The sequence below is a fragment of the Meles meles genome, chromosome X (genome assembly GCF_922984935.1).
Source record: "Meles meles chromosome X, mMelMel3.1 paternal haplotype, whole genome shotgun sequence".
Classification (NCBI taxonomy): domain Eukaryota; kingdom Metazoa; phylum Chordata; class Mammalia; order Carnivora; family Mustelidae; genus Meles; species Meles meles.
The window spans coordinates 101,446,669-101,473,190 of record NC_060087.1 but is presented as its reverse complement, the minus strand read 5'-3'; the positions used below and the strand labels follow the sequence as shown (position 1 = coordinate 101,473,190).

Genomic DNA, 26,522 nt, shown 5'->3' with positions numbered 1-26,522 from the left:
AGGAAAGGGCCCCAATTCCCACAGGGAATCCAGATTTGGATGGTTCCTGTTCTGAGGCAACTGGTGGGGTTATTTAGGATTTTGCTGTGCTTCTGTTTGAAAATGAGAGCCTTTCTCATCACGCCAGAGAGTGAGGAGTGAGTCACAACCCAGAAGACTCACTTGGAGAGCCCACGGAGCCACTGTCAGGCCCCTCCCCTGACAGGCTTATTCAGCAGGTCTCTATGTGTCCTTTAAAACACATTTTTTTCAACACTCCAGATGATTCTGATGCTGATCGTTAGGGGAATCCCAGAACATACTTTCAGAACCACTCCCCAGAGTTCCAGACAGTTTATTTGAATCATTCATTTAATGAACTGCTTATTCAATTCATTTCTGAGTTTCAGGGAAATTGTAAAATATACACATACTCTATACCCATACGACATACTCTGACCTCAACAACAGAGATCCTCTTAGAGCTGTTTCGAATCCTGTGCCTGAGCTGGGGCACCATAGTCCAGTGGGAAGAATGCTTGATGGCTTTGCTCTCTTATTTTTAGCCCCGTTTTAAAGATAGTTGTGCGTCTGTGTTTAGAGCTAATACCCAGAGATTCCTTAACGAGAGTCATTCAAGCACGGGGAGACTAGTGGCTATTTTTAAGTCTGACAGACTCTTGACATAGGCTGCGGCGGCGAACAGCTAAGCTCTGTCTTTCACACACTCAGTCTACCATTGGCCAGAAGTTTGCTGAGCCTGATTTCTTTGTTTTGCTATAAAGTGAGTTTCCCTAAACAGTGCTTTTGTCTATAGTGTTTACCTTACAAGGTTTAGGTTGCCAACCAAAGTGAAAAGATTTTTAAATTCAATGTATCTTTGCTTACTGTCTAGGCCTCATAAGTTCATCTTCATGGAAAGCCAGTTGCCCCGGAGTCCCTTTAGGGTTTCTGGAGCCACAGACCTCTTTGACTCTTTCCATTTACCTTTGGGTGGAGCTAGGGAGGTTTCAGGAAGATTAAAATGATAACAGAGAACCAGAGATATTTCTCTGGAAGTTTCTCAGACAGGCAACATCTGATGGAAACTTTTAACATAATCAATTCACCGGTTCTGCAAACATTTATTGAGCAACTACTATGTACCAGCACGTTTCTAGGTGTTAGGGATCCTGTAGTAAATAAAACAAATGGAAACCCTTCTTCATGGAGTTTATAGTTATCATGGGGGATATGGACAATAAACAAGAAAAATAAGCAATATACACAGTATATTAGTGATCCAAGTGCCCAAGGAAGACTTGTCAGGGTGAAGGGATAAAGTTTTGACTGGGTTATCCAGGGAAGCGATCGGCAAGAAGAAGAAGATGGCTTGTGTATGGAGACCTGAAGGAAGTGAGAGAGGAAGCCATGTGAACAAGGGGGGAAGAGCATGCCTGGCAGAAGGAACAGCAAGTGAGGATGCCCCGAGGGAAGGGCATGCGTGCCATGTTTGAGGCACAGCAAACCAACAGTGTGTCTGCAACAGAAAGTCACAGGAGACACAGGCACAGAGACAACAGGGAGACAGATCATGGGAGGTTAGTGGGAGTATAACGTTGTCATCCAGTCCCCAAATACCAGAACTGTACGACCCTCCTTCCCCAAAGCACGAGCACATTTCAGAACCACAAAACAAGAGACCTTACTCTGTACACTAAGTATTCAATGAACAATTCCTCCAGATAACACAAACAAATATACAGTGCCCAGAAGAGGTATTCTCTAAATTCATGGATGAGAGTTGCATGAAGAAGTTAGAACAGGCCTGGGGGCCACTCCTAATTTTGCATGATTCACCCTGCCAAAAATAACTAGCATTCCTTCCCCTTTCCCTAGAATCCCAAACAGAGAAGGGACCTGGATCTCTCACTGGCCCCATTAGCACCGTGTTGTGTCTCAGGCTTTGGAATCCCAGGCCATAAAAGAACCATAGTTGGAACCAAAATAGTAGCTGAGGTTATCACTGGACAGTGGTAGGGAATTGAGGAGAGAGGTCAAAGCTGCAAATGCCACAGGTGACCCGTTGGTGTTGTGGAAAGCTAGAATGAGCTAGTAAGTAAACAGATGGAGATTGTGTCCACCTGCTAATCTACATCCTTCTCCATTGGTGTCCAGGAGAGAGATGATTTATTACTTGGCCTTTGAGGAGGCTCTCCTGACACCAATATTGGGAGCTGCTCACGAGTGGGACCTGTTCTAGGGTGTATCTTGGAGGTGTAGAGAGTGCTATGTCAAGATACCCAGAGGAGACCAGTTTGAAGCTCCTACAGAGGAACTGAACTGGGAGCCCTGGGACCAGACAGTTCGGAGAGGTGGAGGCCAGCCATAAAGAGGACAAGGTGACGGGCTTCCTCCCCACCTCCTTGGAGATGGGGCACACAGCTCCTCAGGGTCCTCCCGTCAGCCTGGCGGAAATAAAGGTAGATTTAAAAAAAATTTTTTTTCAATTAAAAAATTAATTAATTAAAAAAATTAATTAATTATTAATTAATTAAAAATTAATTAATTAAAAATTTTTTAATTAAAAAATCATTACTTTCGGACGTAGTGTTCAATCATTCCTCAGTTGCCTACCACAGCCAGTGCTTGTCACATGCAAATGCAGATTACACACAAGCCCTCTTCCAGCCTGACTTTGTCCCCTCCACTCAGCCCTCCTACCGAGAAACCCCACGGCCCTGATGGATTTTCCTGACCCACACTGTGCCTCTCACCCCAGCAGGACCCTCCAGTTAATCAGAAGGGCATAGGGGACAAGAGAAAACGCAAATCCTTTGCTTTTATAAACTCCAGTAAATGGTTGATTTCCTGTCCTGAGGGCGAAGGGGAGCCCCTGAATCCTTTCTAAGCAGGGGAGCAACCCGGATTTCCTCTTTCTCATTTTTCACCTATAAGGAACCCAGCAGAAGTGTGCACTTTGCCTCTAAGGAGCCCATGGACTAGAAGGGTCAATATTGCTGGAGGACAAGGGACAGTAGTTCATGAAGGATTTCTTCATTTAATTTTTCTGCAACGTTTAATTTATGTATTTGTCAGAGAGAGTGAGTGTACACAAGCAGGAGGAGCAGCAGGCAGAGGGAGAAGCAGGCCCTCCGCCGAGCAAGGAGCCGGGTGCAGGGCTCAATGCCAGGACCCTGGGATCATAACTTGCACCGAAGGCAGCCGCTTCACCGACTGAGCAACCTGGGCGCCCCAAGGATTTCTACTGTAGGAGCCCTTCAGCCAGAGAAGTTTCCAGCTTCCGGGACCAGTGGTAGCATAGGGAGTTGACCCATTCCTTTCCCCCGCTCTCTCCAGAGCTCCCTTGAGCCCTCACCAGGACCCACCCGCTCACAGTGCATGGGCACGGATGCCATGATTGCCTCCCCCAGCCGCACCCACCTGCCCATGAGTCTCAGCAGCGCAGCCAGCACCTGCTTGGACTCCTCAGCAGCTCGACACAAGATGGCCTTAAACCCCCAGAAACAAAAGAAGAGAAATAATCCTCAAGCCACTGTAAGGCCTTCAAGAGGCCTGGGGATAAGCTCCCATATAATAAGAGATGAGTTCTGACCTTCCCAAACTGCTGCTAGGGGAGTGGTATGGTTTGAGGAATCCAGGCCCTAAGTCAGGCTGGTAAAGTCAAGGGCACTGTCCCAAGGTAAGCAAACTTGTGTCTAGCTGGTGGGATGTCCTCTCCATGTGGAACTTACACATAAGGGACTGAAGAAAGCAGAAGCAGGGACCTGAACCCCAGGAACTGCTTCTGGGCTTAGCATCTGGGAATCCACTCCACCCTCCCCCTGTTGGATATTCAGCTGTGGTCCAGAAGCCTGTTGTCCTACCCCCAGAGATCTCTCTGTCTCGTAGATGTCCCAAGTTGTGTCACACGATTTCCTAGCCACCAGAGCTGCATCGAGGCAGGCCACGTATGTTAAAAACAGGGCCACTAGACTGGGAGATCTGACAACAGAGCGATGTGACCATTGATAGCAGAGAAAGAGGGCAGAAATGGTTTGGGAGCAGAGGGTTCCAGAACCTTGCCCACCTCAGTAAATCCCTCAGGGCCACACCTCATCACAGTCCAGTGTGATAGATCGTGTTCATTATTTATCCAAGTTATCAAGAAATGTTTACCTGTGTTTCTTGATACCTGTCTAAGAAGAGAGGGAAGTAACGTCTTTGGGAAAGATTTTTAGCAAAAGGTAAAACGTTGGTGTTTAATTTTAATTTACTGAAAGATGTCGGTGTGTAGAAAGATGGGTCGGTTAGCTGCAAGTTTCACTTGGGTCAAACACCCAATTCCTCAGTGACTCTGGGCTATAAGTCAAGGGATGTATTCAGAGCTGGAAGACACTAAAAGGTCTTCCTATATGGGAGTTTGTTCCCCAGCCTCTTGACGGATTTACAACCCTTTTATAGGGAAGGACATTAAAGCACAAATAGTTGACGAAGGTCACACACCCTGATGGTAACAGATCTGGGGCCAGAACCCAGTCTTGACTTCCAACCCCGTACTCTCTTCACCCCACCACGTTGCATCGAGCTCAGACACTTCAATTTAGCTTTAAAAAGACAGCAAGGAGGGCCTCGGTGGCTTGGTCCATTAGGTGTCCGACTCTTGATTTTGGCTCACGTTCAGATCTTGGGGTCATGGGATTGAGACCCACGTCGGGCTCTGCGCTCAGCAAGAAGTCTGTTTGAGGTTCTCTCCCTCTCCCTCTGCCCCTTCCCCCACTTGTGTGCTCTCTCTGTCTAAAAAACAAACCAAAAAAAGTCTTTAAAAAAGAAAGAGAACAAAATATGAGTTAAAGAGCAGTCAGCGGAACAGCAGGTCCGGGGTGCCCTCTGGTGGCTCCAAGAGGATCTCCTTGGTCGGTTATCAAGCAGAAGGTGGCGCATTACTAAGCACTAAACCCTATATATGTGTTTTCACCGGGAGGCCGCACCACAAACCAGGGAGATGGCAAATGTTGGCTAAAGGAAACGTAGTATGAGCCTCTGACTCTCTTCCTTCTGCATAGACTAATCAAAAAAAAGGCCCCGGGAAGACCGCCTGGGTGGCTCAGTCCGTGAATCATCTGCCTTTGGCTCAGGTCATGATCTCAGGGTCCCAGGATCGAGTCCCGCATCGGGCTCCCTGCTCAGCAGGGAGTCTGCTTCTCCGTCTCCCTTTGTCCCTCCCCCTATTATATATATATATATATGTATAATATATATATTATATATATATATATATGTCTCAAATGAATAAATAATCATCTTTTTTGAAAAAGAAGAAGAAAAGGCCTGGGCATCCCTCTCTCAGAAGGTCAGGACATCTTCCACGTGACTCCCCCCAAGACATGGCTGAATGTAAAAGGGTCCAGGACCATGTTTGACACGAAGGCCACTGTCATTTGCTCCTTGCTTTAGAGTTTCTCAGGTTCCCCCCACCCCTGATTTTCAGGTGTGGGCATAGAGATTTAGCGAACAACCTGGCCAAGCTCACATGGTGAGTGAACACAGGAGCAGAGATTGGAGCCCAGGGCTGCCTCACCTCATTCACTCAAGAACGAATCCCTCCGTGCTCAGCGAGTCTGCACAGGCACCGTGAGTGCGAGTGGAAGGCGTAGGACGTTAGTCTTCAGAGGCACGTCACAGAGGCTCACGCGCAGCAGTGTCCGGCCGCCGTCCAGGGCAGCTTTGCTCTGACGTTTCCAAATCTGCCCCATAATCATCTGTAAACCTTGTTTATATGAAGCCAGCTTCAACCCTCTCAGCAGAAGGGCCGAACCCTTCGTCATTTTCTCTCTCCTTTCCCAGCGAAACCCCAACCCTCTTCCTTCTCTGGAGCTGGAGAGACTTAATTCACGCTTTCACTAAATTCCCTGAAAAGAAGCCAAATGGGTTTTGAGTTTGGCTCCCAGATCCACCGAAACGAATTTTGGGAATTCCAGCGTTGCCACCAATAGGACTGCCGTTGGGCCCAGCACGAATAGGACTGCTATCGGGCTTGCCATGTGGTTCTGCAGGTTTCGGGCTGTTTCTGCCAACCCCTCAGAGATCAGAAGCTTCCTTTCTAGGTGAATCACTCCCAATGGGTAAAACGATCACTTCCAGTAGGTAACATGATCGGCAAGGGGATGGATGCCACTGGAAATTATTTCTGTGGTTAATGGTATGGTTGTGTTCCCAGCAGAGCCCTTTGGAGATCAAGGACTTCTTTCCCTGAGGTCATCCTCTTTGGCACCCACACAGGGGTGGGGGGGAAGCACTTCCGTCTGAAGCTCTTTCTTTCCCTCTTTCAGGGGAAAGCAAAGCAAGAGGAGCCCATCCTTCTCGTGGCTTCTGGAGAAGAGAAGAGTACAACCAAGCCAAGAGAAGCGGGCAAATGGAAACCAAGAAGAGATGGTGCAGGTTAGCACACCCTTACCCTCATTCAGAAACGTGTATTGCGCACACTCCGTGACAGGCTCTGTGGAATGAGATTTACTAGGCTGCTGTCCGTCCCTGGCCCTCAGAGAGCTTTTGGTTTAAGATGCATATCAAAGGGGGTCTGGGTTCCTCCAGCTAAACTGCCCAACTCTTACCCTTGCCACTGGTGTGGAATTAAGGTAAAAGATGATGCCTGGATCGCTCTTTTATCTAAACGAATTTGCAACCAGAGAGATGTGCTGTGCCTGCTTATCTGTTTGTAAGCTTGTCTAATCCTCTCTAAGGCTAAGGTATATCTGAGGCAACCAGTGATTTCCCCCCTTCCGTATCCCCTGAGCTCCAGAACCAGACACTAATAACAGAATTAGCTCAAAACTAGTTTTTTTCAAAAAAGATTTTATTTATTTATTTGACAGAGATCACAAGTAGGCAGAGAAGCAGAGACAGAGGCAGAGACACAGGCAGAGAGAGAGGGGGAAGCAGGCTTCCCGCCGAGCAGAGAGCCTGATGCGGGGCTCGATCCCAGGACCCTGAGACCATGACCTGAGCCAAAGGCAGAGGCTTAACCCACTGAGCCACCCAGGTGCTGCTCAAAACTAGTTTTTTTTTTTAAGGTTGCTGTTCTCTTCCAATAGAGAGAAAAAGGTTTTGTGAAGAGTGAGACCAGTTCCCCTATCCATAGGCAAAGAGGGCTCGGGCAGCTATAGACAGATGTCCTTGGCAGCAAACACCTACCAGATCCCGCGAGCCACACAAAGCACTGGAACAAAAAAAAAAAAAATCTGTGTGTATGTGTCTGTGTGTGTGTGTGTCTGTGTGTGTGTGTGTGTGTGTGTGTGTGTGTGTGTGTGTCTGTGTAGGGATGGTGGTTCCTGCTGACAGCAACCTAATTTCAAGTGATACTTGATAAAACAAAATTCCAATTCCACAATTAAGTTGAAGAGTTCTTTCCTATTTTTTATTACAAAGGATTTTACACGTGCCTTCAAAAAAAAAGAGATATCCTTAAATACGTTTTTCCATGAAAACTAACAAAACCACCGAACTGTCCTGAAACATACACACACCCATACAGAGAAGAAATGGAAGTAAAAGTTAAATTTACTTTCTTTTTCATCTTTTTCTCTCATTTATTTTTAATAATTGTCCCTTTTACACCCAGAGGATAGAACCCATTCGGTGTCCTTGGGTTCAAAAATCGTGTTTCACACTTAACGGTGGTCCAGACCATTGATTGGCGCTTGATGAGATGACCTCGTAATCCGTTCATAAAATTGGGATTTTGCTTTGATGTAAACATTTCCAACTGCAGAGGCTAATAGCAGCCAAGTCTCTGACCCCGTTCTGCCTAGAAGCTTCTTTATACCAAGAGATTCGGTAGTGACTAGGTACCCACAGGGCGGGGGCTGAATCCTGCGATTTTAGGGCATCCTAGGCATGCCTATTTTTCTTTCCCTTATTTCTATTGGTTACAGGTGTCTCAAGCCTGAAACACAGCAAGAGAACCGAAACGCAGGATAAGAAGCCAGTGGATAAGGCTGCATGGGCCGGCGTGGCCTGGGGTGAGAGCCGGGAGTCAGCGGCACGAGGGAGACATCGCAGCAAGCAAGGTTCGAGTGCTTCAGGATCGACTGAGTGTGCGCCCCGAGGAAGAAGGTTTAAACCATCCAGTCGAGGGCTTGTCCCCAGTGAGAGGGCTGGGTCCCCACCCGCCAATAAGAATGCCAGGGACTGCCGTCTCTGGAACCTGTCTCTGGAGCAACAAGTCATGGAGAAGCCCGCGACTCTGCAGGCCCAACGCACTCCTCCCCAGGAGCTGCTTCCAGAAGGAGATGGCAAGGGAAAGAGAAAGGCTGGCGTCGATTTGAACACCAGAAAAGCCCCAGTGTCCCAGTCTGTACCCGAAGCCCAGGCAGAGTCTGTGGTTTGGGGTCCATCACCAGGCCGGGAGGACGGGGCCTCCGGAGCCGAGCAGCCAGAAGGCAGGGCTCCTCTTTCATCGGGGATGGAAAGCCTTTCTACAACCCTGGAGGATGTCATCTTCTCGGTGGCTATGGAGGCGCAAGTGTTTATGGAGCCCTGCCACCTCCAGTCAGAAGGGGAGGAGGCTTTCAGCTTTGATCTGCAAGCTATCAAGTTGAAGATGGAGTCGGTTCAAGATATTCCAGCCGTCTGCAGAGAAAGGTCACCCGCAAACATTCTCCGGGCCTTCACAGCAAGCATTTCAGGCCCAGCCAGCGCTCGGGCCGAGGGAGGCATTTCTGCCGAGAGGCTGACTCCCAGAAGCCTTTCCTGGTTCTTGAGAAAGCCTAGAGACGGACACCGGTCCTCGGATCCGGAGAGCCCGTCAGAGGAGGAGAGCGAGTCCAAGCAGCTGCTGCTCCCCCGGTGTTCTCTCCAGTCCTCCGGGAAGCCTCACGACGACCAAGACGTCTTCACAGGATCCGAGAGTTCGGCTGTGGAGCTGAGCAGCCCCGAGCGGCAGCTGGCTGCCAGGTACTTGGCGGGGGCCTTTGGGAATGCCAAAGCCCAGGAAGCGTCCTCGGATCCAGAGAGCGCATCGGAGGAGGAGGAGAGCGGGTCCGAGCCGCAGCGGGCTCCCAGCCACCCCTTCCAGGCCTTGGAGGAGCCTGACGATGACCAAGAATCCTCAGACTCAGAAAGTTCCAGCAACTCGAGCGGTTCTGATGAGCTTCTGACTCCCACCTCGGCTGCCCAGGGCTTGGGGGAGCCTGAAGACCAAATGTCCACAGAATCCGACGGCTACATGGAGAAGTACGACAGTGCTGAAGAGTGGAGCAGCGCGGACGAACATGGACCTCCCGGACCCCCTTCCCAAGCCTCTGCGAAGCCCACAGACCAGCAACAGATGCCCTCGGTTTCCCAGATGCTCCCAACAGAGTGGGGTGTGTCCGTGGAGCGGCTGGCTCTGTCCTTCTCGAAGCCGATCCTTCCGCAGCAAATGTCCAGGGGTTCGGCGAGGCCTCCCGCCCCCAGCAGCAGCCCTGTGGAGCTCGCGCCCCCCTGGCAGCCGGTCCAGTCCCGGTCGAGCCCTCAAGCAGAGCCACAGACCTCTGCGGGCCCCAACAGCGCGGCCGCACTGTGGGACATTCCTCCGGAACCGCTGCCTCCCAGAATTTCTTCCAAGCGCCTCGGGAGGCCTTGGGTGGAGCAACCAGTATCCAAAAGTCCAGAAATTTCTACCGCTGTCGGGCTTTCTTACGCGGAGCTGCCGCCGCCGCTGCCTCCAAGGCCGCATTCCCACCCGCTGCTGGAACCCATAGCAGAGCAAGCGATCCAGGAGCCTGTGCGGGTCCTGGCTGTCGAAGGGAGCATTTGCTTGGAGCTGCCGCCTCCCCGACGTCCCTCCCACACGGTCCTGAGGCCAGTCATGGAGCAGCAGGTGTGCCTGGGAGCAGAAAGTGCTGGGGTTGACCAGAACACCTTGGTGCAGCCGCCGCCGCTCCCCAGACAAGACTCTCAGTCCCCGACACGATCTCTGGTCCCACAACAGGCCCCTGATGGTCCAGAAAGGCCGGCAGCTCCTGAGGAGCCTTGGCCTCCGCAAGGCCTTGCCCAGGCCTCCGTAAACCCCATAACGGAGCCCAGCGTGTTCTCTGGTCTGGAGGCCACTGCCGCCTTCGCCGAGAAGGTCATTTCGATGGAGCCACTGCTCCCCACATACTCTGTTCAGGCCTTGACCAATGTGAGAGGCGCGCAAGCATCGGAGGCCGAAAGCACCGAGGGCGCATCCATGGAGCTGCTGCCCAGAGACCCCTCGCAGCCCGCCATGTGGCCCAAAGTCCCACCACAGCCCGCCCTGCCAGAGCTGTTGGGCTCCTCCGCCACAGGGTGCCACCGGCCCGGCCTGGGCCTTGCCCTGGGTGCTGCACTGGTGCCGGGCCCGGCATCTCCCAGGACCGTCTACCGGTCCTGGTTGAGCTCCTCATTCGAGCAGCAGGACTCCGAGCGCGAAGAGAGCGCTGCTCTGGAGTGGGGCATTTCTCTGGAGCCACGAGCTCCCCTGCCTCCACTACCTCCAAGAAAGACTTCTCAGAACCCCAGGAGGCGGGCAGTGAAGCGAGCCAACTCCCAGCGATCAGCGAGCGCCCCCCCGGAATGGAGCAGTCCTCCAGAACAATGGAGCATGCCTCCAGAACAAGGCAGTGCTCCTCCAGAACAACAGAGCACTTCTCCAGAAGAACAGAGGGCACCTCCAGAACAACACAGTGCGCCTTCAGAACAACACAGTGCGCCTCCAGAACAACACAATGCTCCTCCAGAACAACAGAGTGCGCCTCCAGAACAACACAGTGCTCCTCCAGAACAATGCAGTGCTCCTCCAGAACAACAGAGTACGGCTCCAGAACAACGCAGTGCTCCTACAGAACAACAGGGCGGGCCTCCAGAACAACGCAGTACTCCTCCAGAACAACAGAGCGTGCTTCCCGAACAACAGGGCGGGCCTCCAGGGCAAAGGAGCCCACCTCCAGAACTAAGCAGTGCTCCTGCAGAACAGAGCGCGCCTCTAGAACAATGCAGTGCTCCTCCAGAACAAAGTAGCATGCCTCCAGAAAGACGCAGTGCCCCCACCGAGCCAAAGCTTCCCAGATGCTCTATCAGGTCCCGGGGCAGCACAAAAGTCAAACAACCTGTCTCAGAGGCTCTAGAGGGCGCGGAGGCCCTGAGGAGAATTGCTATGGAGCAGCACTCTCTCAGAAGGTCTTTTAAAACCAAAGCAGTGGTCAAGCAAGCAGCCTTCCTGGTTCCAGATGGCTCCCTGACCCAGAGGAGCGTTTCCATAGATCAGCTCTCTTCCAGAGTGGCTTCTCAGGCCCCGATCAAAGCAGTGGCCAAACAGCCAGCCTTCCTGGCTCCAGAGGGCTCCGTGGCCCAGAGGAGCAGTTCCCCAGATCAGCTGTCTCCCAGAATGCATTCTCAGGCCCTGACCAAAGCAGTGGTCAAGCAAGCAGCCTTCCTGGTTCCAGATGGCTCCCTGACCCAGAGGAGCATTTCCATAGATCAGCTCTCTTCCAGAATGGCTTCTCAGGCCCCGACCAAAGTGGTGGTCAGGCAACCAGCCTCCGTGGCTCCAGGAAAGTTTGCCACCAAGAGGGTTGCTTCTACAGAGCCTTGGCCTTCCAAGAAGCCTTCCCAGTCCCCTGGGAGATATAGAGTCCAGCAAATATCGTACAATTTTGAGAGTGTTGCCGCCCAGACAGCCATGTATGCGAAGCCAGTGGCTTCCAAATATCCTACCCAGTTCTCATCAAGGTCTAAGGTTCAGGAGATGTCCTCACGTATAGAGAATACCGTTGCTGAAAGATCCGCTAAGAAACCACCAGTGTCCAGGCATCCTTCCCAGTCGTTTGTGAAGTTTATGGCAGAAAAAGTGTTTTCGGAGAGCACTGCTAATTCTCTATCTACAAATCAACTTTCCAAATCTCTGTTGAGGTCTAAAGTCCAGTACCCAGTTTTCTTGGGCCCAGAGAATGCCAGTACCGAGGGAGCCATCTCTTCCAAGCTGCTGCCCCTGGAACAGCCCTTGGGGAGGCCGGAAGTCCCCAGGGAAGTTCTCCCATGTTCAGAAAGTGCCCCCACCAAGCCGAAGCAGAGCGGTTCTAAGGAGCAGCTGCCCCCCAGATACCTTTCCATGGCACCGGCCAAGCTCAAGTACCAGCAAGTCTCCTCCTCAGCCTCTCAGAGCTCTCCTGAAATACGGAAGAGTTCTGAAGAGCCACTGCCTTCTAGAGGCCCTCACCAAGCCAACGAGGGGGCTGAATTACAGCCACAGCTTTTCTTGGCAGGCCCAGCAAGCATCCCTGGAGATTGGAACAGGTCTGAGGAGTGCCAGCCTTGCCATCGCAGATACCCTTGCCAGGTGTTGGCAGAGCCTGAGTACCTGCCACAGGTCCGTCCGGATTCCGTGAGTGCCGCCGCTGCGGGCACCACCTCTGAGAGCTGTCCTGGAAGCTGGTCCCTCTCAAGAGGCCCAGCTTCTCCAAACAAGACCAGGAGATTTCGACAAGTCTCTGAAGACCTCCTTAAGAATACCCTGCCTCCAGATCCCAAACCCATGAAGTTCACTACAGCTTCTACTAGGCAGGCCTCCACCATGGGGGGCACTTACTCCAAGGGAGAAGGTCTCGAGAGCAGTGATCAAAATAACAGCCATCCAGATGAATCTACCAGTGAGACTGGTGTTGAAACCATTTTTGGAGTTCGCCTGAGAAAAGTCCCTTCCTTGAAGAAGTACAAGAGCGAGAAACAAGATGATCTTTTAAAGTTTTCTTCACTCTCCTTGGGTCCGGTTTCATCTTCCACAGAACAGCAAATCAAAAGAAGCTTTTCCCAGGGGCTCCAGGGCACCGCAGAGAACCCCGGCACAGCATCTGACCTTGCAGAGAAGCAACAGACCAGGCCCCAATCCGAAAGCATGGCCAAGAAGCAGCCCATTTACAAGGTCCCAGGTGAGACTTTCTCTTTCTGGAGGACAAGGAGGTACCAAGTGGAGGGAAGAACTAGAGATCAAAGTCTGTTCGAGAGATCTAAATCGAGAGATCTTTGATCTAGAGATCAAAGCTGTCATTTTGATAGGGCTGGCTTGTGGCTTAATGGATTTGGAGATGGTTAGTTTTGAGTCTTCCCTTTCCCAGGGGCATCCACCCATCCACATTCTGTAATGGACACACCACCATCTGCCCATTCCTTCTGGGCACCTTCCTTTTTGATAGACTCTTATACCTTTCCCAAAATACTTAGACACGTATTATGCTCCCCCCACAACACAATGTGTTTTTTTTAAAAGCCAACTCATTAGTAGAACGCTACATTCAGACTCTGAGCTTGAAATCTTAATTTACTTCCACAGCTGCTTCCCACACCTGAAATGCCTAAGAATCCAGAGCTAGGTGATCTTTTGAGCACTAATGTCTCTCAAAGCCTTTGTACCTTCACATGGACCATCCCATGGTCTTCACACCTAGAACCACACCCACGTAATCACATGGTTGCCTAAGGGAATATGTAGTGTCAAATATCATAAGATACTCCTTGGACTTCGAGGAATGATATCGATAGCCTGAGCTATCTGAGTGGGCAGTTTTCCCAGCCCACTCGGCCACCCCGCTCCTACCCTGATCTGGGGATGGGAAGAGGGATGGACAAGGGAGGGTGAGGGACCAGTCAGAGGATGGTAGGCAAACTGATCTATGCGAGGAGCTCCTGCCTTGCCAGGTTGTGGGGATGGCACCAAAGAAGGGGGCCCTTTTCAATGGAATCTCTGTTCATTTTCATCTGGCAATTAACAAGGATCCCATCTGGTACATTAGTGTGGGTGGGCTCCAGCCCCGCTCGAGACCCTGCCTGCCTCACTTCTGCTCTAACTGCTCTCCTTCCTTTCTCAGGGAAGGCTCTTGGCCAACACTCAGATTGCACAGCCTCAGAGCCAGCTTGGATAACCATGGTAAAGCAGAAGCAGAAGAGTTCCCAGGTCCAAATTCTCAAGAAAGAGACAAAAACCAAGAACAAAGCTGGAGCCAAGCCTGAGGCCAAAGAGCCTAGACATGGGGGAGAACTTGCGGCAACCCACAGAACACTCCAGAAGGTTACTAGAGTTGGTTGACTAAGCTTGCATTGGAAACTTTGCCGAGCCCGCAGCTCCCCACCTTTCTGGGTGCACTAATTAGGCGCGGGCTTCTTCGGGGGGAAGAGTCTTGCTTGGAACTCAGATAATAACATGTCCAGCTTTATGCTCTGAAAGGGTTTGTGAAACATAATGACTATGACAAGTTTCTGTACATCAAACCCTGTCCTGATTATTATTCCAGAACAGGATTCCGTGAAGTCGGTTGAGCAGTGAGGAATAAGTTACAGAAAAAAAAACAAAACAAAAAACCAAAGTTAACCACTTGGGGGAGAATTGAATAACTATCCCTACAGGCATTTTATGCCTACGAATATGTGTGTATTGAAGAAGATATAAATGTGATCGAACCATACATACTATTTTTCATTTGACATTTCATTTCTGGGCACCTTTCCATATCATCCAGAATGACTGATCTTATAAAAGTAACGCTTGATATCTGGGGCTTTGACTATTGGTTGGCTTTAGTGAGGCCCATCCCTACAGGCGAGAAGCAGAGTTACGTGATGAACTAGACTAACGGTCCCACCTGTGGATCAGGGATGACGGGATGGTGTCTAGCCTTCAATGTCCCATTTGCCATGTCTTTGGAGGTGCTGGAAGGAGAGACCCTCTTGTCAAAATCGCAGAACCCTGACCTAAGAAAACATATCACATTTACATACCAAGAGATATGTCTAAGTTCCTGTACTTTTAACTGCTCACTCTGTGAAGGGATCACATGAGGATCTGTTTAACTCTCCTTGAAAGACTTTTTTTCATTTTTATCATTAGTATTTTTATGGGAGTAGGACATACAGGGGCAAAGCATGTCTTGGTCGAAGTTTTCATGGGGGAAATGCACTAGGGTACCTAGACTCAGTAATTTAGACCAGTTGTGGTGAGGTGCGTTTGAAAAACTTAAACTGTACAATTCTGGAAAGACCCGTAGCAATGTCTCTTTCTGGTACAAGGAGTGCAAGTCAGAGGTCAACAGTTTTGCTAAGTGAGATCCTGGGGAACTCACTTCAATTCCTTGATATGATTTGTTTGTAACCCCCACATTCTGTTAGCGTGCTATTAAGTGTTGGTAATGTGCTAGGGAGAAGGTTGTTTTCAAGTTAGATAATTACATTAACCTGTTTACACTATTTGTATGATTAGACAACCTTTTCTTCCAGATCTCAAAGGTGGTAAACTTGAACCAGCTGAGGTTTTGTGGACCTAAATTCTGAGCCAAGGTCCTCTCAGTGCTATTTCCTTCCCTTGCTCTCTTTCCTTTTGCCTAATGTGGAGCTCATAATAGTCAGGACAGGGCTTGCCGCTTGTGGTTTTCTGAATAACCAATCATTCCTCCATGTCAGGCCTTAACAAGTTTTTGTTTTCATTGTTGTATTAAAGGGATCTGGCCTTGCAACTGAAAACCAATCCAGAAAGGCTTTTGCTTCCGATGTCAATAAACTGGAGAAGCCGGCAGAGAAGAAGCTACCCAAGTTTACCAAAGCAGGTAAAAACAAGCCCCCTTCCCAAAAAAGTCCTGGCAGAATATTGGGAAACTTCTGCAATTTCCACTTCAGACACAATATGCCTTTCCCCAACCCCTCCTCTGCCCCAAATCAGCCTCGTAATTCACATGGCTCTTCCATTAGGTACAGATATTAGCTTGTTTCAGGAAAATCCAATTGTGAGGACCACTCTGGGTCCACTATGTGACTTTCCAGGGTCTCCCAGTCCTCTGCCTCGTCAAGGAAGCTGAAATAGACACAGAGTTGTGATCACTCACTAAAATGTTCCCACAGCTGTGATTCCAGAGGAAAACACCAAGCTCCTTTCCAGCTCTTAGCAAAGCAGTACTTTCTCACCTTCCACAGCCCTGGGGACACTGTAAAATAATCCACTATATGGGCCCAGTGGTGTAGAATTGCTCCTTTTCACTATTTCAGAGGCTTGCTTCTCCACCTTCTAAGCAGGGCTTGGGAGGCGGGGAGATGTTGAAAGCCAAGCGAACACAGGGCAGGGATAGAATAGAATGTGGTCTCAGCAGTACAGGTGTGTGCCAGGGGGGTTTTCTTTATAGCAGGAGCAGGGGGAGGGGAGGGTGGGTTTGTACGGAATCATTTTTGTCCTCTGCCTTGATCCCCTTCATAAAGAAATTAGACCAGGAACTTGGGAAGCCGTGATCTGGCCATGAAATCATGGCACCTGGACTGCTGATAGCTATTAATAACCTCACAGGCCCTCTACTCCTGTCAGGTGGTTCTCGACTGTGCATTCGAATCGCCTGCTGAGCTTTTAAAGCATTTACAAAATTACAGATGGCCCTGGAGCCATTGCAAAAGATTCTAATTCTTATAGTTCAGGAAATGGTGTGGGCATTGGTGTTTTTATTTATTTTTATATTTTTAAAGGATTTGTTTATTTTGCAGATAGAAGGGAGGGGCTTGGGGAGAGGGAGGGAGGGAGAGAGAGAGAGAAAGAGAGAGAGAGAGAATATCTTAGGCAGGCTCTAGGCCTGGAGCCTGATGCGGGGCTTGATTGCAAGACCCTAAGATTCGGACCTAAGCTGAAATCGAGAGTCATATGCTTAACCAACTGAGCCACCCAGGCACCCCCGGGGCATTGGTAGTTTTAAATAAAAGCTCTAGCTGGGGCGCCTGGGTGGTTCCATCAGTTGGGCATCTGCCTTCCGCTCAGGTCTTGATCCCAGGGATCAAGCCCCAGGGCAGGCTTCCTGCTCAGCAGGGAGTCTACTTTCCCCTTCCGCTCCGCCTGCCGCTCGCTCTGCTAGTGCCTCTCCGTCAAATAGATAAATAAATTCTCAAAAAACAAAAGATCTCTAGTTGTAAGCAGCAGTCAGGCTTCTACCCAAATCAGTGTCTCCTGAACTGCAGTTCTAAATGACCAAATAAATGTCTGATTGCTTAAAAAGAGAGAGAGAGAGGCCTAGGCGATTCTAATGCATCCCCCGCACGTGAGTTGAGTCAAAGTCACTGAATCAGTCAGTGGTAAAGCGGGATGAAGGAAGGAGTGGAAGCAGGGCACTGGGAGGTCTTCTGTTCGGTCACGTAGTTGGTACAGCATTTGTTAGCACAGACTTGTACTGGGTGGATCTACTGAGTCCTTACTAGTCATTTCACACGACAAGGATCGGCAAAACAGAGATCACATGACCTCATTTAAAATGTGAAAAACTGAATAGATGACATATTTTATGTTTCCTCTCTGGTCTCGATTTATAAGTGTGAGCCAGTCCAGTAATAACCACCCAAAGCTTGGCTGGTATTTTCTCTTGGGCCTTCGCATGCCCAGGCCCCCGTGGCCAGAGCCGGGTAGATCTTTTCCCTTCGAGAGACCGCACATAGCAGGCCACATGCATGGGACTGTTAGAAGCCCGAGGAAACCTGAAAGGAGGAGAACTTTTACTGTATCCCATACATTTCCCCCATTGTCTCTGGAGCTTCCTACCGCTTGTGTGTCACTCGCTGTGGTTCTTGCAGGATTCAAAGATCAGAAGATAGCTCAAATGCCTGCCATGGCCAAAGAAACCAGGCGGTCTTCCACTCTCCCAGCTGTGGTCCAGGCGCCAGCAGAGCCAGAAGAGCCAGTCTGGTTCTTCCTGGCCAAGGAGAAAGCCAAAGCTTGGACCCATATATCGGAAATCATGCAGTAAACAGCTCCCGGTGGGGGGAATTGTTGCCAACAGTCGCATTAACGCTATGTAGTGATTTATTTCCCATAACCACTTTCTATTAAGCAGAAGCACCTTAAAAGCACAATTAAAGCCAGTAAGTATTTTAACATAAAAAGTGCCATGAAAGCCTAACCCTCACTCAGTACAGTCACCGCCAACATCTGAAAACCCAGCCTTTCCTCTACAAAAGCAATGCGACGTGTTTCACTCTGGACCTCCAGCTTTAGAAGAGAGGAAGCAAAAAACATTTTGTGCGAGCGACTGAGAGGTGGTGATCATTTCCCTTGATCAAATAAATTCCCTCGGATGGAAATGGCCAGATGATTTGGCGCAAGGACTGGCCTTCAGGTTTCAGGAGCCTGGCTAAATGCTTCAGTTCTTTGGTTGCTGCTCCAAGCTTCACAAAGGCCCCGAGAAGAGGTGGTGGGACGGAAAATTCTGGGTCTCCGAGAAAAGTTTTGCACAGCCAGTCCCCCCAGTTAGCCATTGCCCTTTGAGACAGCACCCTTGTATCCCTGCACACCCCCCTCGAATCCCTGCAACTTCTAGAACATTCTCTCTTTGCGCACGCCCCACATTGCCAGTTTCCCAGCAGTGAGCACCTACCTAGGAGGCAGAACATTTCTTGACGATTCTCATGCTCTCCTAGATGGTTAGCTCATCAGTATTTGACCTCTTATCCCAAGGCCATTGGGACTCTCTAGTTGCTGAGAAATATACCGAATGCTGTATATATGCTGTTTTTTAAGCAGTTAAGACCCCGGGCTCCTGGAGAGCTCTTTTCCCTGATGCCAGCTTTAAGGTAGACACCTTCCCGTAGCCCAGTTTCTAGTCTCTCCCCCTCAGCAGCTTCTGTTTCACAAGATTTTAGCCCAAAGCCAGACCGCAACTCCCAAAGGCTGAGAACAATTAACTTTCTGCCTACTGGAAGCCTTGGGGGTTAAAGCAGATAAGCTTCTCCCTCCCCTCATTCCTGAAGGCACACATCTCAGAAGTCACTAGACTGTTATAGGTCCCCGCACACCCTGTCCCCAATGAGCCAGTCCCCCAAGTCCTTTCCCTTTATTCCATCTCCCAAACACACCAAACACTAAGGGAACGCTCCCCTTGGATGCCTGGACAGGCCCTAGCTCATTTTCTTAGGAGACCCAGAAGTATCTTCTCGCTATATCTCTTACTGTGTCTGCCATCTAACCGTGCCTTTAAATTCTGAGTGGGGTGCTGCCTCCTACAAGAAAAAAAAAATCATAGAAGCAGTGAGGTGCCAGAGTGAATTTAAATCCTTGGGACTTGGTTTTGATGATGATGGTATAACGTGACATTGTAGAGTCATATGCTGGCTTTTGCATTTTCTTGATAAAACATCTTTCTGATACTGTATCTTTGCCATTCTGATAATGTTAGGTTTTGGAGTGATTGAGTTTGATTTCCTTTCTACTTCCATAGTGAACAGTTTATTTAGGTAGACACCCTTTAGTCAAGTGACCCTGGTAATCAGTCCCTACCCCCTTTCTTTAGAGTGGACCACTATTAGGTTTTTTTTTTCTCACTCTGAGAGCTATCCATTAATAATTTCTTTTCCACAGTTAACCTGCTTACTTAAAAACGGAGTTTTGTTAAGTTTTTTTAATGCCTGGATGCGCATTCTGACAAGTTTTCAGCTTCTTTTAGCATTTGTGGTTTTCACTGTATATACGCAACGCAAATAAATTCAATAAAGCTTGTTCTGCAGTCTGTCTTGGTCACGTGGGGAGGGAAGCCGAATAAGATACGGATAACTCAGACCTGAAGGTTGTCTGAGAAGCAAAACATTAGGAGATGAATGCCCACTATTTTTATCGACATGGGTGGACCTGGAGGGTATTATGCTAAGTGACGTAAGTCAAGCAGAGAAAACTATCATAGGGTCTCACTCATGCGTGGAACATGAGGAACAGCACAGAGGACTGTAAGGGAAGGAAGCGAAAACTCAATGGGAAGAGATTAGAGAGGGAGACAAACCATGAGAGACTCAGGACTCCAGGGGCGGGGGTGGGGAAACAAACAGGGTTTCAGAAGGGGGGTTGAGGGGATGGGGTAATGGGCGGTGGGGGGGATGAGCATTAAGGAGGGGACCTATGCTGGCTAATTGAACATAATAAAAAAGATAATTAAAAAAAGAGAGATTGTGCGGAGGACAAAGGGCCTCCACACGGGGCACCTGGCCAAGCTGATGGCCGGCAGGTGGGTGTTTGTGTGTGGAAGAAGGGGTATTAGAGAAGTGTGGTGTATAAACACCTGGAGAACAAAGAAAGGGACCAGTGGGAAGAGAGGGTACTGCAGTTGGAGGGGGTGGTGGTGGTGGTTAGGAGTGGGTAGTGGTTGGTGGTTGTTCTCCAGCCTGGGCAAGGGACGAGATCCAAGTCTTCTAGCAAGATGGGCTATTAGAACAAGTACTTTCAGAAGCAAGCCCCCCCCACCCCAACGCCCCGGAGCCAAGAGGGGGAAAGGGGTGATGGACCAGATATTTAACCTGGACTTTCTGAACATTTGTAACATCTGCAACGATCAGAAAAAGAGCTCAGCTGGGGACCCACATACCATGTATCTATGTATTTGAAACGTTGAAATCAGCACGTTTTATTGAATGACTTATCTCCTTCCACGATATAAGTACCTCCATAATGACCTGAAAGGATTTAGAATTCTCAGACTCCTCTAAATCTTGCTCCCATGATATAGGAAGAGCTGCCCCCACCCCCTCTTCCTAGACTACACCCCATCCCCCCCCCCCCCCGTTTCAGGCACACGACCCCCTTTCAGGCCCCTCCGCCTTAGGCCTAGGAGCACACACGCCCAGCCGCGTGCAGTGCAGTCAGCCCTCTCAAGGACAGCTCCAAGAGGAGCACTCAGGCCCTGGCAGCAGGCCAGGGATGTGGGGCGGGGGCAGGGCCCTGGAGCATGGGCAAGGAGGGACACACCCCTGTCCCTGTTCCCTGGGGACTGGGCTTCCGGTCCTGTAGGGAGGGGCGTGGCCGGGGGCGTGGCCGGAAGAGGACCAAAGTGGGGCCACAGGACACAGGTCCCTCTCCCTTGGGTCTTAAAGCAATAGTCTACCGCAGCTAGCACCGCAAAAACTCCAACAAACTGGAACCACTTTGAAGGCCCTCGAATCACATCTTGCAAATACTGTTGACCTGCCCTCTCCGTTTAGGTGCTGATGACCAGGGGTCTGTGTCTCTGTGTCACCCCCTGGGTCTAGTTATAAGGAACACGTGCGAATCCATTTTAAAACAACAATGGTTAAAAGGGAAAGTGTTCAGTTTAACAGGCAGTAGTGGAGTACCTACTAAGTGAAAAACTCAGGGCCTAGGGTTCTGGGGGAAAAAATATAAAAGCCTTTAAGGTCCCAATCATTTGGAAGTTCACCGTGGCGGGGGAGTGGGGAGGCGAGGAGGGGTCAATACACACATGTATGAATAATGCACAAATACTTGAGTAGGACTGTTCACAGGCACTGTTCACCACAGCCGGGAACAATGCAAATTTCTCCGGACGGAAGAATGGATCAACGAATTGCCGCATAGACACACAAAACATGATTCGGTCATAAAAAAGAGTGAGGTTCTGGTGCCTGGTATGACATGGAGGCGTCTTGAAAATGTGATGCCAAGTGAAAGAAGTCAAACTCAAAGGTCACATATCCTGTGACTTCCTTTCTACTAAATGTTTGTAAATTCATGGAGATGGAAAACAGACTGGCCGCTGCCCCGGGACTGGGGAGGAGCAAATGGGAGTGGCCACTTCAGGTGTACAGAGTTTGGGGCCCATGGAAACGTTTTGGAATGAAAGAGGCCACGGTGTCACAAAATTGTGAATGTCTTTGAAGTGCTCGCTTTTAAATGGTTAATTTAAAGGGAATTTCACCTCGATTAAACAAATAATGCTCCTGTAAGTTAGCATAGGAAATGTGCTGGCACAGAATGTGAGAGAAGGTATCAGTGCTGCCAAGGGGGCAGCAGGAAGTCTTAACTAAATGCAGAAATAGGCCCTCTCCTCTCAAAACCCTGGGCCACCATCCTAAATGAGTTCTTTCCCTTTCCCTGCGCATGCTGTCGCACATGCTGCATTTGTATGCGTCTCTCCTGCGCGTGCTTTTCCCACAGACATCTGTAGCTACAGTCCAGACCTGGCGGTCATTTTGCATGTGTTTTAGACGTCATACGTGCGGTATCATGTCTGTATCCTTCTGGAAGCAGCTTCTTCCCTTATGCTGCTTTCAGCCGCCATCTCCCCATCGGAGCCCCCCTGTGTCTCAGCCCCCTGTGCGTTCTGGCCTCCTCCCCAGGCCAGCCCTTGCCATCCTGTTCAGTTTACCTGCCAGTCCCAAGCCCGTGAATGAAGGCTGGTTCTACCATAGGTGAGTCTCGGCTTCTTCCCCCGTGGCCTTCAACCAGCGCTTCTGAGACCTCAGCTGCATCAGCATCCCTGAAGGGCTCGTTCAAACCCAGATGCTGGCCTTACCCTCAGAGTTTCTGATTCAGTAGCTCTTGGGTAGAACCTAAGAATTCCTGGGTGATGCTGTTGTGGGGACCGAACTTCGAGAACCACCACTCTAAGTCAGTGTCTGGGCCCAGGCTCAGCACCACCATCTGGCCTCAAGGCCAGTGGAGATGGCAGGGAGATTTCCTTCAAAACCAGGCTCTAGGGCACCTGGGGGGCTCAGTAGGTTAAGCATCTACCTTTGGATCAGGTCATGATCCCAGGGTTCTGGGATGGAGCTGCATTGGCTCCTTGCTCAGTGGGGAGTCTGCCCCTCCCTGTGCCCCTCCCCCTGGTCAGGTTTTTTCTCTCTCTCAAATAAGTAGATAAAGTCTTTAAAACAAAACAAAACCATACTCTAGAGCAGCACTGTCTAATAGACATATAACACAAGTCACATGTGTGATTTTAAGTCTTCTAGTAGCCACATTAAGAAGTAAGAAGAGGGGTGCCTGGGTGGCTCAGGTGGTTAATCATGGGACTCTTGATTTCGGCTCAGGTCATGACCTCAGGGTTATGGGACCAAGCCCCACGTCAGACTCTGCACTTAACACGGAGTCTGTTTGTCCCTCTCCCTCTGCTCCTCGCCTCCCCTTCCCAATAAATAAATAAAATCTTTTTTAAAAAGTAAAAGGAAATGGGAAAATTAAGTTTAATAGTACATTTTAACTCAATATATTGTCGTTTCAACATGTAATCCATATGAAATTATCAGTGAGTTAATTGAACATTTTTATACTTAACAGCACATATCAAGTTAGACTAGCCATATTTCAGTCACCACATACGGCTAGTTACTAATGTCGTGGACAGTGTAGCTCTAAAGACTTGACCTACATCTCTCTCCTTACAACAATTGTTTTAAACTTGACATTTTCTTATATTTGGGGGTATAAGAAATTAATTTAAAACAGGCTCACCAGATGGTGGAGAGTGATACCTTTCAGTGAAGGTACAGTGGGCCAAAACAAAGAGGAAAAAGAGAGGTCTGAGTCAAGATAATTTGTCTAAGCAAAATCTGCTTACATTCCAGTGTATTGATTTAAAACAAACTTATTTTTAACTCGAACAAATGCTGTCAGATATATCTGTCAAACATAAGCGAAGAGTCTCATTTCATTGGATATCACGTTTTGGATGATGCAGTTTGGAATGACATCAGTGTTAATAAAATTCCCACGGGCTTCTAAAAAATGAAAAACCTAAAACTAACGAACAACAGATTCTTCTTTCTTCATCTTCTTTCTCTTATGCCAACTGCAGGATGAAATGAGAGAAAAGGAACAGTGAGGCAGCATTAACCAGCACCAGTGACCTTCTAGACCTATGAACAGAGCCCTGTGTCCGTGGGCTCCGTCTGTGTGCTGTATCTCAGCAAGGAGAAGACAACACACTTCCCTCTTGTAACCTGTGCCCTCGTGTAGAGGGTGCTCGTGCAACCCATGGCTTCAATTCTGTGATCATACCAACCTTGCCTCCCTCTGGCCTGACACCATAAATCTCTCCCTGCCCCCGCCCCAATCCCTAGAGGCCATTCTGGAATTAGTGGAAATCTCTTCACCTTAAAAGCCTCTGCTCATTCCACAAATGATACTCCCTTACCCTCCCAGACCCTCGGTTTCCCTATCTACCATACAAGAATGAGGCTGTGATTAGGAAGTACACAGCTGTGAAAATGCAAAGAAATGTACATCATTTCCAAATATTCAAAGATAAGATATTCCTCAAGACCTAATTGCCAATTCAGTGATAATAGCCATACGATGACTAAGTGTCTTTGGACTGTCACATAAAATACAGACATCGACACCTGAATATTTAGGTATTAATCATTAAGTGTGGTCCTACTTGGAATTCTTGACTTTTTGCTATTTGTATGTAATCACGTTTGCAAAGGCACTGTCTCTCCTATGAATGTCTGACTAGTGCCCAGCCAGCCAATTTCCCTACTGCTTCTGCTAACTGTTCTCTAAAGAAATATTTTTCACAGTTACTGAGACATTTACCACTTGTTAGTAGTCTTTCAGGTAGAGGACAAAAGACCTCACAAGAACGAATGAGCAACCGTGAAATATATTTCAGAATATACTATATTTTCTATTACTAGGTACATGAGTTTTCTGTTAATGTTCTAAGCTGGTAAAACTGAATTTTTAAACCAATTCTAACAAACTTCTTAATTTGGGAGAATTGGGGGGGGGACTGTCAGTAGCAGGTAGATGCCAGGAAAGGCGGGGTGATGTGCAAAGCTATTGTGATACCTGATCTTCTGGGGCTTTTCTCTGCTGGGGCAGATCTTTAGTCGGCTCCTTCTTGCTTTTGGTTAAAATTGTCTTTTTCTTCCTCCCTTTCAGAGTCGTTGGCCCCTTTGGCAGGATCGTCATACTGATATTTAGTTGTTCCTTTGGTAAAGAATAAGACAGACGTTGGAGCAGACATTCCCAGGGAAAACCATCCCGATGCATAAGGACTAGTGACACCCAGTCCTCTCCCCGAAGCAGGAGCATAGAAGTAACTCCGAAAAGCGGAGGTGGGAAGCCTCCTCCAGGCTGATAGTTCTGCCGCTCGATCCCTTACTTTCAGGGTGACATTCTTCCCAGTCACCCAGCCACCCTGTGCAGCTGACTATTTCTGGCCCTTCCCAGAAGAAGGGATCAGAATCATCAGGGTCTGCGGCCTTCTCTAAGGTTTGGCCAGAAATTTCTCGCAAAACTGTTTTGCCTCAATGACACATTCTATGGCGAAGCGCATTCACTCAACCCCTGAATCTTTCACGTGTACCAGGCCCACGCGCGTCAGTTCAGAATGATGGGGGATGAACTTTGAGACTCTGGACATTTTCACAGCCACGCGCAGAAACGAGGTGTGCCATTGGCTGGCTCTTTTCCTTCAGGCCCCGCCCACGCCCCGCCCACGCCCACGCCCCGCCCCGCCACCCGGGCGGACAATGGCCTGCGGCTCGCCAGCCGCTCTGGGGCCCTCAGCTGTCTTAGTGGAGGCTGCCAGAGGGCCGCACGCTTCCTTCTCAAGCTGTAGGTCCCCAGGGAATGGGGCTCCCGCTCGGGCCCTCGGCCTTGGGTTTGGGGGAACCCCGCCTTCCTCGTCCCGGCCACCCGCAGGGCCGCCCGCCGCCCCCGCCCCTCGGGCACCCGGGTCCCTCCTCACCCTTGGCGGTCGCCCGGCCCTCCTCAGACTCCTCGTCTGGCTCCTCCGCCGTCTCCCAGGCGGCCTCCTCCTCGGACGAGGCCTCGGACTCGCGGGCCACCGGCGGGCCTGCGGGGGCCGCGGGGGCTGCGGGGTGCCAGTGGGGCTCGTCGGGCTGCCGGGCCCGGGGCCAGACCATCACGCGGCCGCGGCGGGGCCGCACGAGGATGTGGTTGTTGTGGTAGATCCGGTGCAGGAGCGAGTGCACCAGGTCCAGGAACATGAAACGGAAGCCAACCAGTGGGAACTGGTGGGCATCCACAAGGACGTCCAGGCCTTCCTCCTGCTGCTCCTCCCCGTCCTCGTCCGCAGGCCCGATATCCGAGTCGTCCTCCTCGGCCTCCGCGCTCACGTCCGCCGGGCCGCGGGCCAGACCCAGACCCAAGGCAGCCTCCCCGAGGCCTCCCACGGGCCCCTCCTCTGCGGACACCTCCATCGGGGACAGCCCAGAGTGGAGGGTCACCTCCATCCCGGGCGGCCCGGACTCGAGGGCCACCTCCATCCCAGGGGAACTGGACTCGAGGGCCACTTCCATCTCGGCGAACCCGGACTCGAGGGCCACCTCCATCCCGGGGGGCCCGGACTTGAGGGCCACCTCCATCTCGGGGAACTCGGACTCGAGGGACACCTCCATCCCGGGCAGCCCAGACTCGAGGGTCACCTCCATCTCGGGGAACCCGGACTCGAGGGCCACCTCCATCCCGGGCAGCCCGGACTCGAGGGCCACCTCGGGCCCCACCACTCCGGCCACATCAGTCTGGGGAAACCCGACCCCAGGGGCCACCCCGTTGCCGCCTCCGGCCTCCAGGGACAATGCCCCCACAGCGCTCACGGGGCTATCCTGGCCAGGGGCCTGGCCGGGATCCCCGGAGGAGGACATTGCAACAAGCAGTACCTCAGTGGGGGCGGCGACCCGGCTGAGGCAAAGCCAACGGCAAAGATGGTGGCCACCGAGGTGGCCGCCGCTGTCGGGAGGCCGTGGGGAGCAGGCCCGACGTGAGGTGGACGGGGAGGCCGAGGAGCCGGTCACGGAGGGGACGACAGTCTGCGGCGGTGCCTGAG

The 26,522-nt window shown here is 50.3% G+C and overlaps 1 protein-coding gene across 1 annotated transcript in view; it reads left to right on the top strand.

The window, feature by feature from the left end:
* Positions 1 to 17,714, top strand: part of KIAA1210 (KIAA1210 ortholog) — a 47,715-nt gene extending 30,001 nt beyond the window's left edge. The window contains exons 6-12 of the mRNA XM_045994815.1: positions 3,319 to 3,516; positions 6,291 to 6,399; positions 7,893 to 12,887; positions 13,824 to 13,999; positions 15,446 to 15,551; positions 17,114 to 17,116; positions 17,542 to 17,714. Coding sequence (XP_045850771.1) covers positions 3,319 to 3,516; positions 6,291 to 6,399; positions 7,893 to 12,887; positions 13,824 to 13,999; positions 15,446 to 15,551; positions 17,114 to 17,116; positions 17,542 to 17,714 — 5,760 coding nt within the window. The remainder of the gene's footprint in view (positions 1 to 3,318; positions 3,517 to 6,290; positions 6,400 to 7,892; positions 12,888 to 13,823; positions 14,000 to 15,445; positions 15,552 to 17,113; positions 17,117 to 17,541) is intronic.
* Positions 17,715 to 26,522: the final 8,808 nt, after the last annotated feature.